Here is a 14129-nt window from a genome sequence, read left to right on the forward strand (position 1 = left end):
AGTCTTATTTTACTGCAACTATCTGTTTCTGTATCGTTGTCATATATAGTGTGTGATTTATAAAATATCTTATATCCTACATCACATATTTTGATTTTGGACTCACTTTATATCTTATATCAGAATATTTTATTACTGTTTAGTGAACATTCATTCATTTCTACTATGAACATTAAGTGGCGCTGTCCACATTTGTGTTTGTAACACTAATATTCTAAACCTAAATCTTGACAAATATATATTGTTGGAAAGCTCAAAGAGTATAATTTTCATATTTCATTACCATTTGGGGAAAATTATGACATAGTGAGAGTCAGTTTCTAAAATGTTACGGGCCCACAGGTAGGCCAAATTTGTTTTTGCATATAACACTAAAACCCTACTCTAAACCTAAAAAATCATGACAAGCTATATATCATCGGAAAGCTCTCAGAATTCGGTTTGAATATTTCGAAACCTTTTTGCATGAATAATAATGCGGTGACAGTAATTTATTAGTTTGTGAGTAAACAAGAGTACAAGCGTATGTGGCAAAATCTAGTGGCAGTTGTTGGTAAAACCATTAAAATTGTGACACAAACATCATTTTTTGTGATTTTAACTTGAAATTTGGATCACAACTACTTAAGACATATTGCTTCATGTTAACATTATTTATTGTGTGAAACATTAACTTTTATGTAATTTTATTTATAAATTAATATGTTACTGCATTATTTTATATATTAAAATAAAGGTAAACGGCTATAAAAATATTTATATTTAATATTTTTACTTTCTAACTCATTTGTGAAAAACCCTAAATTGTCTTCTTTAAAACAAGACCAAGATTAGGTTTCTAGCCCAAAGAATCCCAGAGAAATATTCATTGAAAGATGTACATCACATTGTCACCCTCCACTCAAACGGTATTTGCGGCACATAAGGGGTTAAAATACGCCGAACCATGTGTCATGTATCATAGCTCCATGAATGACCTTTGCAGCAAAAAAACCGCGTGAAAATCTGTTCGGTATTCACTGAGATATGATTAATTAAATGCTCTGATAGCTCATTCCACCAGTCATTCAGATTACACTGAGTGGAGCAGGTGACCGATCTAAGATGGCGGCCCCATGTCTCGCCGCGCCAGTAGGCAGTAGCGGTCGATAGGGCGTCTACCTATATGATGTCTATGTATGCAAGGCCCCATAACGGTTTGTTACACACACGCATGCGCAGAGCAGCCACTGCTGAGCATGCGCCAAGAGCGTAGTGCGCGGCAGGGGGAGTGACAACGGTGCTATGTTGTGATGAGTTTGTAACGATAAGCTGCGTGGATGAAAAATGACGAAATAAGGACAGATAGCGCACATATCCGCTCAAAGAGGTAAGTCGTATCCCGTGCATAATAAAATAACGCAAGCTTTTTGTATTTAAGCTATGCATTAAATTGTGATCATAAGGTTTATTTGATTTTTCAATGCCTGCGGTTGATAAAAGAGCTTATGCAGCTTTGATGCTGCAGGTTGGCAGGCGATAACACAGCGTTTATTCTATTAATGCAATATACGTCGTTTATACAGTCATAGAGAGATTGAAACATATTTCATCATCGTTAATGTGATCAAACATGGTAAAGAATAATGGTGTTGGTAGCTGCATCCCATTATCCCGTTATACAGTGTCGGCTTTCAACTTAAACAGGTCGATTTTGCATTTAATATCTCCTAGATGAAGTTACTGGCTTATCTTTACCCTTGAAATGTTTCTTGGCAGACGTGTCTGGTCAGACTTTATGACCTTGCACTAATGTTCTCTAAAGGAAGAATGTGGAAAGTACAGCAATAAATAAAGTGCTCCGAGGTTACAGAAAAAAAGATGGCTATTAAATGAATGAGGCTGTCAACGTTTTTTAAACGATGTTATGTTGGGGAAATTTAAAGTAGATACACATTTTCTTAAGGAGATAGCAGTAAAAACTGTATTAAGGTGCTGTAACTTAAATAATAAGAAATTCAGACGTATAGTTAATGAAAAATGGCATCATTTTATTTTTCATTTAACACTAGGCCACTACACCCAGATATTTGATAAAGACTATTGACATGCATACAGTACAACCAACCATATAGATCTAATCTAGATCTAGATCTTATAGGTTTAATGTTAAAACCCACACAATGCATTAAAAAAATAGTGTAGGATACTTATAATAACTGGGTTATAATAACTAATGTTAACCGGAATTATTAATATTAAATAACTTTTGCAACTCGCGGCCCACTAATGATTGTTTAAAAGCATTCGAAGACCACCTTCCCAGATATAATATATAAACACAGAATAACCGAAAATTGATGGCTTTTGCATCACTATGAAGTCTATTAAAGGTAAACAGTAGCCCTAGGTGGTACCTATGTGTAGACGAATGAGAAATGCCCTTGCTTCCAATGGCTAACCAAACCACAGGCGTCATTTCCATTGGAAAAACATTTAAGGTTCCACCTTTATCTTTATTATGGTAGTACTCAAGGGTAGTAATACCTAGTTACATCTTTAAAGTAAAATATACAACCATCGAAAAACTTAAGAAACCACTTCAAGGCTGTTTTCAGCTATTTATAGCCCCATTCATTCCTTTGGACACAAACAGGGATGAATTTAGAAGCCACCAAACACTTTAAGTTTTCTCTATTTAAAGACTGTTACATGAGTAGTTACACGAGTATGTGTGGTGGCACAAAATCAGACGTGGTGATTTTTTAAGCGGATAAAAAATCAGAACTTTATTGTATGGCGGAAGAAGTTTGCAGCACTTCGACCTTGGGCGCACGTTTTACTTTGTGCTACCATACTCGTGTAACTACTCATGTAACAGTCTTTAAATAGGGAAAACATGGAAGTGTTTGGTGGCTTTTAAATTCATGTTTGGAGCCTCAGGAATAAATGGGCTTAGGCTAAATGCTAACACGTTCACAACGCGCTGTACAAAGAATAAGTGCACGCATTGAAAAAAGATAGGGATGTATTAATTTGTCTAAGTTGAGGTAAGAACATAGTAAAATATTGAAAAACGGTGGTGTTTTCCTTTAAGTAAAATTATCATTTAAAAAATGAGTGTTTAGAGTGTTGAAAATGGGGAAAAGTGGTCAAATTACAAAAAAAAGATTCAGATTTTGTATACTGCAACAACACATTACTATGCTTTTTTTCTGTATTTGGGAATAGTTCACGATTGAATATTTGATGGAATAGGCTAACCCTGATTTTCAGTCACATCTTTCCTATGTCTTGGCATGTTTTCAGTCTTTTACATTGCTGTTGGGTGACTTCTGAGGTTTCCTTTTGTTAGAATTCAACATATACTGGACTGAAAGGGTCGCAATACATGCAGAAATTATGAAAGGTAAAACTGGAGTGGTCTCTTCATTTTTTTCTCTTTCATTTTTCGGCGGATGTATTAAATATGAATTCTATTTGTGCACATGCAAAGAATTAAATGTGACGCATATGCCAAACAACTGAAAGTACCCCTCACGTCAAAAAAGACTGTTTAAGGGAAAACCCTCAGCGTCAAAAAGTGGCGCAAAAGGAGGGGTGATTTTTTTCACTTCAGGGGTAATGCTTTTGCTTCTTTTCAGGGTATTGCACATAGGGCTGTGCAAACATATCGATACAGCTAACTATTGTGATACATTTTTCCACGTAATTTAATCTCCACTATCGATATTTTAAAAACCCATCAAATCCCTCTGTGTGCGTCAAACGCCTCCTCCGCCGCTGCTGCAGTTGTCGCTGTCCAGTTGTCTGTCATATACGGCCATTCAGACAATGTCTCAGAAGTTAGCGGGAGTGAGAAAATGGCAGAAAATTTTTAAACGCCTGCAGCTTTCATGCAAAATATCGTGGCATGCAACATGTATCGTTATATGTATTGTATCGTGAGGCCCTTGCCAATACCCAGCCCTAGTTGCACAGCAGAGCGCCACGGGCAGATGCCGCCAGTGTTCGAATTTGAAATATGTAATGCGGTGCGGTGTGCGACCCCCCAAAACATTTTGTATGTTGACTGCATCTGAATGAACAAAGTATGACATTGTGACAAGACTGTTGTTGCTATATTCAAACATAAATGGGCTTTTAATCATGCATCTTTTTATTTATATAAATGTAATTGTTTAATGCGAAAATATCAAGATTTGTTACTTGAAAATAAATAAAATAATTTGTCAGTAATCTATTTCTGCCTACGCAGGCCACCAGATGGCGCTCCAAGGCCCAGTTGAAACCCAGAGTACTTCCCTTTACTCTCCTTAACTGGGATAGATACCAGCTGAGAGTGAGGCGATAGGGTGTAGGAGGGAGGGATGCTCCAAAAGCTGTCAAGGGACGCTATATATAGAGACCTGTTCGCACTTATTGGTTGAATATGACCATGCTTCTCCCAAACTTAAATAAACTTTATTTAGTTTTGCATTAAGGGGAATAAACCTACACCCTATTTCAGATGGTCTTTGAAGCTGTAAATCTACAATACTGACTAAAGTCTGTACATCAAGCAACATTGCATAAAGACGAAACAGGCAAAACACAAAGGGGTTTCTGTATAGTTTGTTTTGATTTCTGCGGTTAGAAACTCATACTGTGTATATACAGTACTAGGATTGCAAGCATTACACAACAATCTGTGTGTTTGTTTTACACAGCGCTGTGGGGTTTGTATTTGGTTACAGATCAATTTCAGCCTGAACAGCTTGACACTTACCCTCCGTAACCTCCGGATAGGCTTTTTAAAAGCACTATGGGTAACACAAGCAGTGAGAGGGCAGGGCTGGGCCACGAAAAGGCCCACAGGAGGGACAGTCGAGGAACCAAGGAGGGAGACCGTCCCAAAATCCTGATGGACAGCCCTGAAGATGCTGATATATTTCACGGGGAGGACATGAAAGTAGGTTTGGTTGCTGTCTTTAATATTGACCAAAAATAGATGTACAGTATGCTGATGTGTTTGTCCTGTAATCTTTCATCAGGCACCGTTGGTAAAAGAAGAGCTGTTTGACTGGAGACCAGACCTGGATGTCAATGACAAGGATTCGGCACTGGACAGACCCACGGTATTTCGATGGACGGGAGCTGGAAAGGAAGTTTATATTTCTGGCTCTTTTAACAATTGGACTAACAAGATTCCTTTGATTAGGAGGTGTGTAAACATTGTGGTTGTTGAGATAGAGATTGATATAAACTAATTAAATATATTAAAGAAATCTTAACTGTATGCATAGCCCAGACAATGTTTACTTTGTCTTTTGGATAGTCAAAACAACTTTGTGGCGATTGTGGATTTGCCTGAAGGTGAGCATCAGTATAAGTTCTTTGTGGATGGACAGTGGACACACGACCCATCAGAGGTAACATCGGGTTTTATCTTCGATTAGTGTGTGTATTAAAACAAATGAGAAACATTACATTACATCATCTCCTCAGCCCGTGGTGACCAGCCAGCTCGGCACGGTCAACAACATCATCCAGGTGAAGAAGACAGACTTTGAGGTGTTTGATGCCCTGATGGTGGATTCACAGAAATGTTCTGACATGTCAGGTGTGACTGCAAAACATTGTCATCATTCTTGGAGTGGTCAATTTGCTCACAATATATGTAATGCTTGATTTTTGTTGCGAACCGTTGTGTGATTCCAGACCTGTCCAGCTCTCCTCCTGGGCCGTATCATCAGGATGCTTACATACCCAAACAGGAAGAGAAATTCAAATCTCCTCCAATTCTCCCCCCTCATCTCCTACAGGTCATCCTCAACAAAGACACAGGCATCTCTTGTGAGTATATACTGTACAGTGTGAAACGCCATTAGCTTTGTGCAGAATGCCTTAGGTTTTAATTCAATTCAATTTTATTTATAATAAAACACAGAAAAATTGACAACATAAGTAGCAAAATACAGCGGCTATGAATAAACTTAAAGTTAAGCCAATGTCGGCTGACTCCCCGGGGTTGAAAACCCCCCTAGGAAAAAAACTCCCGACTTTTTTTAAGCCTAGGAGGAAAAAAGTCCTAGGAGGAAAAAACCCTTGGGAGACATATACACTCACCTAAAGGATTATTAGGAACACCTGTTCATTTTCTCATCAATGCAATTATCTAATCAACCAATCACATGGCGTTTGCTTCAATGCATTTAGGGGTGTGATCCTGGTCAAGACAATCTCCTGAACTGCCAAATGAATATCAGAATGGGAAAGAAAGGTGATTTAAGCAATTTGGAGCGTGGCATGGCAGTTACTGTGATTTTCACGCACAACCATTTCTAGGGTTTACAAAGAATGGTGTTAAAAAGGGAAAAACATCCAGTATGTGGCAGTCCTGTAGGTGAAAAGGCGTTGTTGAGTTTACAGGTCAGAGGAGAATGGGCCGACTGATTCAAGCTGATAGAAAACTACTTTGACTGAAATAACCACTCGTTACAACCGAGGTATGCAGCAAAGCATTTGTGAAGCCACAACACGCACAACCTTGAGGCTGATGGGCTACAACAGCAGAAGACCCCAACGGGTACCACTCATCTCTACTACAAATAGGGAAAAGAGGCTGCACGATCTCACCATAATTGGACAGTTGAAGACTGGAAAATTGGTTTCTTGAACATGACAATGAGTTCACTGTACTAAAGTGGCCCCCACAGTCACCAGATCTAAACCGAATAGAGCATCTTTGGGATGTGGTGGAACGGCTTCGTGCCCTGGATGTGCATCCCACAATTTTCCATCAACTGCAAGATGGAAGCACCTTGCAGCACCTTGTTGAATCAATGCCACGTAGAATTAAGGCAGTTCTGAAGGCGAAAGGGGGCTAAACACAGTATTAGTATGGTGTTCCTAATAATCCTTTAAGTGAGTGTATTTCTGAAAGTGATTCATTTGCATAATTGCACAATAAAGATTGCAATAAAAAAGACAACGACATGAATCTGCATTTCTTCAGTACAGCACAGGTTATTAAGGTAAATGTATTTTGGTTTTCTAACAGTGTGATCCAGCTTTGCTTCCTGAGCCCAATCACGTCATGCTTAACCACCTCTATGCTCTGTCCATTAAGGTAAGAAACCGAATAAAGATTTCTACAATATCATCAACTATTGATTTTTAATCAATTGTCTCTGACAGGACGGCGTAATGGTTCTGAGTGCAACCCATCGATATAAGAAGAAATATGTCACGACTCTGCTGTACAAGCCGATCTGATCTTTGTCTTCTCAGCTGAGAAAACCGACCAGTTTCAAATGCTTTAAATATTTTAGTATTGTGTAGTTTGGTGTGCTTATATATAGTATGTATTATTGTAAATAATAGAGATGTACAGAGATGCACTTTAGAAATGAATTCTGCTTTTTTAAGTATAAGCGAATCAGAAACAGAAAATGCACATATACAGTTTTGTGCAAAAGTCTTAGGCCACCATGCTACCATTAGATTTGTTGTATTTGCAATTGTATAGTGATCATATATAATTATTTCTCAGTCTCTTTATTAGAATACAGCCAGAAAATACAGGAAATGTGTATGTAGTATTAAAAACAGTATAAAAGTATAAGCTGAAGTGTCAAGGGTAAACTCCCCTTCAACTTGAGTAAATAGCAGGCGGCTGCAGGATCTCTTAAACTTAAATGAAATTAAATCCTAATTTCTAATTCTAATCGAATGACTTCAGGACTTCAGTCTCCTCGAAAATGCTCAAGATGTGTAAATACTGACTGATGCCCGATTTAGTTTTTGTTTTTAATTTTGTGTACATATTTCCTGTATTTTCTGTTTCTGTATCTTAAAAAAGAGTGAAAATTAAATATGGATGGACATTAAAACTTTGCTAAAACAACAAAGCTGGTGATGGTGGCCTAAGACTTTTGCAAAGTACTGTATAACGTTTTAGATGTTGGTACACTTTTAAACATATTACTTATTTGAGACTGGGCCAAATTTTTTTTGTGCATTTTTTTCTTTTTGTCTCCTAAGGCCGAGTAGGATGATATATTATTGACTAATTGTTGTAAAAAGAGCTTAAAATATAGTGTTTTATTGTAAGATTTATATTAATATTTATTAGCAAGGTCACTAAACTTCTAAGCATCTGTTTTGAATCAGTCAGCAGTTTGTGTAAGGGACCAAATATGGAAACGTGGAGATAACAGTGACCCTGTTTTTATTTACAGCACAAATACAGTAACAGTCAGTAATACTGAAGCATTCTGACTTATGTGTATAATCTGCAATTTGTGAAATAAAACACTAAGAAGTAGTTACAAATTTTTTTTTAATCGATATCAAGGAGTTATGTTTTTGGGAACATGCATTGAAAAGCCATTGGGTCTTTCAGTTCAGACATCTAAGCATTTCTTTATAAAACTTTGCATTTTCCCACACAACTTTATGTATAGTCACATAAAAACAATTCAAAGTATATACAGATATAGATACAGGTCATTGAAAGTGCTTGAATCTATTTTATGCATGAAGTTTTCTGGGGAATTTTTTTAATTTCCTGTGTAGTGTAGGATAATATCATAAAATTCTAGACTTTTAAGTACACGTGCTAAACTGTTCACTTTAAATGCTTATATCTTCTGTATGCGAATGTTGATTCACGCCAAAATGCTTTTTTGCATAGTTGTGTTTGACACATAAAAACGTCTCGGGATACGTAACTGTTGTTCACTGAGAAGGGAATGAGACGCTGCGTCTCCCTTGCCATACTTCCTGCGTCCCCCTAACGCCGTCTTTGGCAATATTTCAGATAGCGATATACTTTCTGCCTCCCACATCACCCTGTCTTTGTCGTTAAGTCTCACCATTGGTTGAATTTGATATACACACAGACGCACTTACCCCTGGAGGCGTCCCCAAAGTGTCACCACAGTGACGCAGCGCTAGTTCCCTCAAAAGGTAACTGTAACAATGTATCTTAAAAGGTAACACGATGTAACCTTGATCTCACTTGAAATGTGTCCCCACATTTAGTCCTTGAATTTGAGGGTATTGCACCTGGAAAGTCCTTGAAAGGTACTTGAATTTGAAGTTAACTAATGTGTGGGAACCCTGTTTAGGGTAGAGCAGAGCGTGGGAATTGGCATTTATCTGTACATGTGTCCTGAAATGTTGGTGGTCAAAGTTGGTCAAGGCTGTCTTGAAAGCATAAAATGTTAGCTGGGTCAGGTCAGGTGTGTAGTAGATCACTGCTCCAAACACCATGACCACCCTCACGTCTGTTCTTCTGATAGCCCTTGGACTCAGTTTGGGTAGGTAACATGTTTAAGTTTTCAGGACTTATGAGTTAACACATGAAGAATCTCAGATGCAAAGCTGCTTAATGCCACCTTTGTCAAAAATGAGATAATGATATTAACCGAATGCTCTCGGTATGTATTACACATTCATCAAATAGTTTCGTTTTAAATCCGCTTAATCCTGGCTTTAGGCCATTCAGAAATATATGTCAGAGGGTTTTGCATCTGAACTCTTCATATAGCCTATGCTAGTAACAATAAACACTACTATTGCATTCAACAATCCTAATCCTAATTAATGGTATTTTCAAAATTTAATGGAGTTTTGTTTGTTTATTTTGAGTTGTGCCTGTCTATAATGCACAATTAACTAAAATGAACTATATTCATAAAAATATTTATTGCACATGTTAACTAATGCATACATGTAAAATATCTTAAATTCAGATCATTATTTTATACCAACACATATGCCACTAGAAATAAAATATGTTTACTCATTGATCTTATATTGTAGAAACTCATTTAACAAATAAAGTCATGGCATGTCAAACGGGTGCTTTGCTGACTTGTTGACTTTCAGCTGAGGCTCTTGCTGATCATAGAGCCGTATGGCAGTTAAGGGACATGATCCTCTGTACTGTACCCGACAGCTTGCCCATTCTCGACTATGCTGACTACGGCTGCTATTGTGGCTTAGGTGGATCTGGCACACCTGTGGATGAGTTGGATAGGTCAGAATTTAATATTTATGTATGATTACGTAGTCTTCGTATGTGTCATGTGAGAACAATTTGGACACTTAAGGTGCACCTAAAGGGATAGTTCACCCAAAAATGAAAATTCATTATTTTCTCACCCTCATGTTGTTACAATCCTGTATACATTTTTTTGTTCTGATGAACATGAAGGAAGATATTTTGAGGAATGTTTATAACCAAACCACCCCATTCACTTCTTATTCCTTTTATGGAAGTGAATTAGGCTCATTCCAATTTGGGACTTTCCCTTTATATTATTTGTTATTAAAATAGCATGCATGAAATATATTTCATACGTATTTGTTAAGAGATGTGTTTAAAAAGATGTCTGTCGAATGCATGTGACTTAATGCATCAATCAAAATGACCAAAGTAATTTAAAAAATGGCTCTGAAAAGTTTGTTTTGCAATTTAATGAAATTTCACAGACTTTTAGAGCCACTGTACTGTCGCACAGACTCAAGTTTACTTGTAAAGATTAGACTATCTTTGTTTTGCATGAACTTGATAAGCAAAACGTACTTTCCAGGGGGTATGGGGGAGTTGACCCAATAATAAAAACTGTCACAACCACTCAATATTTATACAAGGAAATATTCAACTATATAGTATGTACAGTTGACACAATATTGTACAATGTTCAAACCAAATCTACACCCATAAAATTTCATCATGTTCCTCCACAGATGTTGCCAAGCTCATGACAAATGTTATAGAGATGCTAAAAAGCACGAAAAATGTGTCCCCATCCTTGACAACCCATACACCAAGACCTACTCATTCAGTTGTGACAAGCCAACCCAGAAAATCACCTGTGGCAGTGAGTATACTTCTTACTTAGTCAGTGCTAGAAGTATGCATAAATAAGGCAAAACTGTCTATTCCAACCCAGGTGACAACGACGAGTGTGAGGCGTTCATCTGTGATTGTGACAAAATAGCAGCCGAATGCTTTGCAGAAGCTCCCTACAATGAAGAGAATGCACGCCTTCCCAGTGACCGCTGCAAATAAAGTTTTCAATGTTTCAAGCACTTTTCGATCCATGCATCATCTATTCAACTTATACCTGTTGGGGATCTCATGAGATCTGTAAATTCTTTGATATTCGAACATTATAGGGGCCATGGCATGAAAATCTGACTTTTTCCTTGTTTAAGTGCTATGATTGGGTTCCCAGTGCTTCTATCAACCTAGAAAATGTGAAAAAGATCAACCCAGTAACTTAGTTTGCCATACAGTGAATAGTATGCCATACAGACCCGTTTGCCACTGAACCTGCATTAACGACGACAGTGGGGCCTCCAGCCTTAGTCAAACGGGTTGGCACGTATGGTCAGGTTGCGATGTTGGGGTTTTCTTGTGGTCTTGTAAATAGTATGCAATATAGACCCGTTTGCCACTGAACCTGCATTAACGACGACAGTGGGGTTACAGGCCTTAGTCAAACGGGTCGACAGGTTTCATTTTCTCTTAAAGACCGGAAGATGACCCTTAGTTACCATATATACCGTCGAAGTGGGCCCCCAATTTGCAAAATCCTCAACTGTGGATAATATAATTATGCCGCAATAGTTAGTCTGTCTGAAACTAAGCTGATTAAACCACATCACTGTGTGACACTTGCATTACATGTGAACGGCCCCTACGCTAATATGATTTTGTTTTTCTCTCCCTGTCTCGTCCTCGACCCTGAGGACAATGGGACAAACAGACCCAGTTCCGGTAGATGTGAAAGTCGGCACACCTCTGATCTACTGGTCATCCTTCAACGTGATGCCCAGCTGATGCCTGACCAACGATCACCGACAGAACCAGCTTAATCTCCGCTTAATCTCCTTATCCGTTTATATGTGTGTATATACATATATATCTCCCAAAGGTTTTTCCCTCCTAGGACTTTTTTTTATTTCCTCGGCTAAACATCCCGGGGGTTTTTTTCTCCTAGGGGTTTTTTTACCCCGGGGAGGCAGCCTTCTTTGGCTTAACTTAGCTTCCTCTTCTAGACGTTACATTAGTAATACGCTCGCTTATAATGTCGAGTCATAGCCGCAGCAAATTTGACTGCTTATGCTATCGTGTATTATGTTATGCTATCTGTCGTTTTTCTGTGCTTTTACTGCTTCTATTAATGTAAAGCTGCTTTGAAACAATTAAGTATTGTGAAAAGCGCTGTATAAATAAAATTGAATTGAATTGAATTAAACCATTCTCTACAAGCACATGAAAAAATAGGTCGTTGAATTTTGGCTCTCCTTATGATGTCATAAGGAGCTCTTATTATAATAATACCGCCCCTTAATCTGCACTATCCAACCACATCACTGCCATTTAGTGCAAAGAAAAGCACAATTGAGTTTTAATTGCAACAAACCACCATCATTGTGAGCAGTGTTTGAATTTCATCAGCTCATTTGCATTTTAAAGGACACACCCAAAGCGGCACATTTTTGCACACACCTACAAAGTGTCAATTTTAACATGCTATAATAAATTATTTATATGGTATTTTGAGCTAAAACTTTACATATGTGCTCTGGGGACACCAAAGATTTATTTGACATCTTAAAAAAGTCTTGTGCCATGGCCCCATTTTTTGACCAATAATGGGTAAATATTGGACAGAACAGAACACACCGCTGGGTTAAAATTGACCCAATGCTGGTTTGTTTTAACGCAACTGCTGTTATTATACCCCATGGTTGCATAACAACAACCCAACATTGGGTAATTTTTAACCCACCATGGGGTAATATTTAACCCAACATGTGTTCTGTCCAATATTTACCCATTATGGGTCAAAAATAACCCAGCCATTTTTAGAGTGCTGTCAGAAAAATGGTTAAAATAGCTGTACCATTTCAATAAGTAGCACAGCTTTGCACCTAAAGAGTTCATATGAGTAAGTCAGAGGAACCTATATGGTACCAAATGTTTATATAAGCTATATCTGTAGCAGTGTTGGAAAAAGTTAAACTTTTAAAAGTAATGCATTACAATATTTAGTTACTCCCCCAAAAGTAACTAATAATGTTACTTATTTACTTTCTGTGAAAAGTAATACTTAGATTACTTTTAAGTTACTTATGCATTACTTTCTCTTACTTTTTCTTTCTTTTCTTACTTGGGTTTGATCTCTTTCAGGCCTTGCAGGTGTTTTTTATGACTGAGAAGTTATTCATTCAGAAATTGCATATTTCTCTTGCCTGCCATCTCTGTTTCTGACTCAAACTGTTCCTGCTCAGGCAGGAATTCTACGTCACTACATTCAGTTTAATTTAGTACATTTTTTAATTAAACTGAAAGTAACTTGCATTACTTTTTTAAAAAAGTAACTCAAGTATTAATGTGTACATTTATAAAGTAATGCGTTACTATTATCGTTACTTCAGAAAAGTAATATTATTACGTAATGCATGTTACTAATACATTACCCACAACACTGATCTGTAGGACCTTTTTTAAGGGCACTGGCCCATTTGACCATTTTTTTCAGTGTAGCTGGATACTTGGTCTTCCAACAAACAAATAAACACATTTTATTATTGTTAAAAAATCCACACAATTGCACAAATTTAAAAAAACAAATTTTATGCATGAGCCTAAAAAAACATTTTATGATCAGGAAAACATGAGTCTTTTTATGTGTGTCACTGTATTTAAATCATAGCATACTTCATTATTTATTATGCATTTTGTGTTTAGAAAAAAAATTGCTTAACAACACATCCTTCCCACCAACAAAAGATTTAATCAAAATATACAAAATGCGGATCCACAGGTTTTTTTTGTCAGGAGACAGACCGAATGTTCTTGTCTGTTTCACTGAATTAGGTAAAGTACCTTATGTGTTTTCCCCATATGACTTTTTTAGAAATAAGTAATTGGTAATAAAATAGGTCAATTGTTTCTCTTGTGAACTTTAATTGTTGCAGAATTGTTGTTGTGGTTGTTTTTTTACATTGTCAGACATTTCCTCATTTTTAGCTTAATGGGACCTCACAAACAGTGTAAACCTTTAAATGTTCTGGAGAAGCATTTAAACTACAGACATGGGTGAGGTCTTTAATATTAGCAGGAATGTTTACATTGAAGATGA

At 37.2% G+C, this 14129-nt stretch overlaps 2 protein-coding genes across 5 annotated transcripts; both read left to right on the forward strand.

Annotated features, from left to right (window-relative positions):
• Positions 1-1213: 1213 nt before the first annotated feature.
• Positions 1214-8295, forward strand: prkab1a (protein kinase, AMP-activated, beta 1 non-catalytic subunit, a). Of its 4 annotated transcripts, none has more exons than XM_073874117.1 (9): positions 1247-1369; positions 3289-3388; positions 4716-4930; positions 5013-5182; positions 5297-5390; positions 5467-5581; positions 5680-5813; positions 7022-7090; positions 7159-8295. In XM_073874117.1, the coding sequence occupies exons 3-9, from the start codon at positions 4784-4786 to the stop codon at positions 7234-7236; spliced, it is 807 nt and encodes a 268-aa protein (XP_073730218.1). In that variant the 5' UTR covers positions 1247-1369; positions 3289-3388; positions 4716-4783; the 3' UTR covers positions 7237-8295. The 4 variants fall into 4 exon arrangements, with proteins under 4 accessions (XP_073730215.1, XP_073730216.1, XP_073730218.1 ...); XM_073874116.1 differs by having other exon boundaries at positions 1250-1369; positions 3335-3388; XM_073874114.1 differs by lacking the exon at positions 3289-3388 and having other exon boundaries at positions 1214-1369.
• An 860-nt stretch (positions 8296-9155) lies between these two features.
• Positions 9156-11064, forward strand: LOC129446307 (phospholipase A2-like). The gene is made up of 4 exons (XM_055207266.2): positions 9156-9284; positions 9856-10006; positions 10720-10853; positions 10926-11064. Exons 1-4 carry the CDS (start codon positions 9236-9238, stop codon positions 11042-11044), a joined length of 453 nt encoding a protein of 150 aa, XP_055063241.1. The 5' UTR covers positions 9156-9235; the 3' UTR covers positions 11045-11064.
• Positions 11065-14129: the final 3065 nt, after the last annotated feature.

This window comes from Misgurnus anguillicaudatus, chromosome 12, assembly GCF_027580225.2.
Source record: "Misgurnus anguillicaudatus chromosome 12, ASM2758022v2, whole genome shotgun sequence".
Lineage (NCBI taxonomy): Eukaryota > Metazoa > Chordata > Actinopteri > Cypriniformes > Cobitidae > Misgurnus > Misgurnus anguillicaudatus.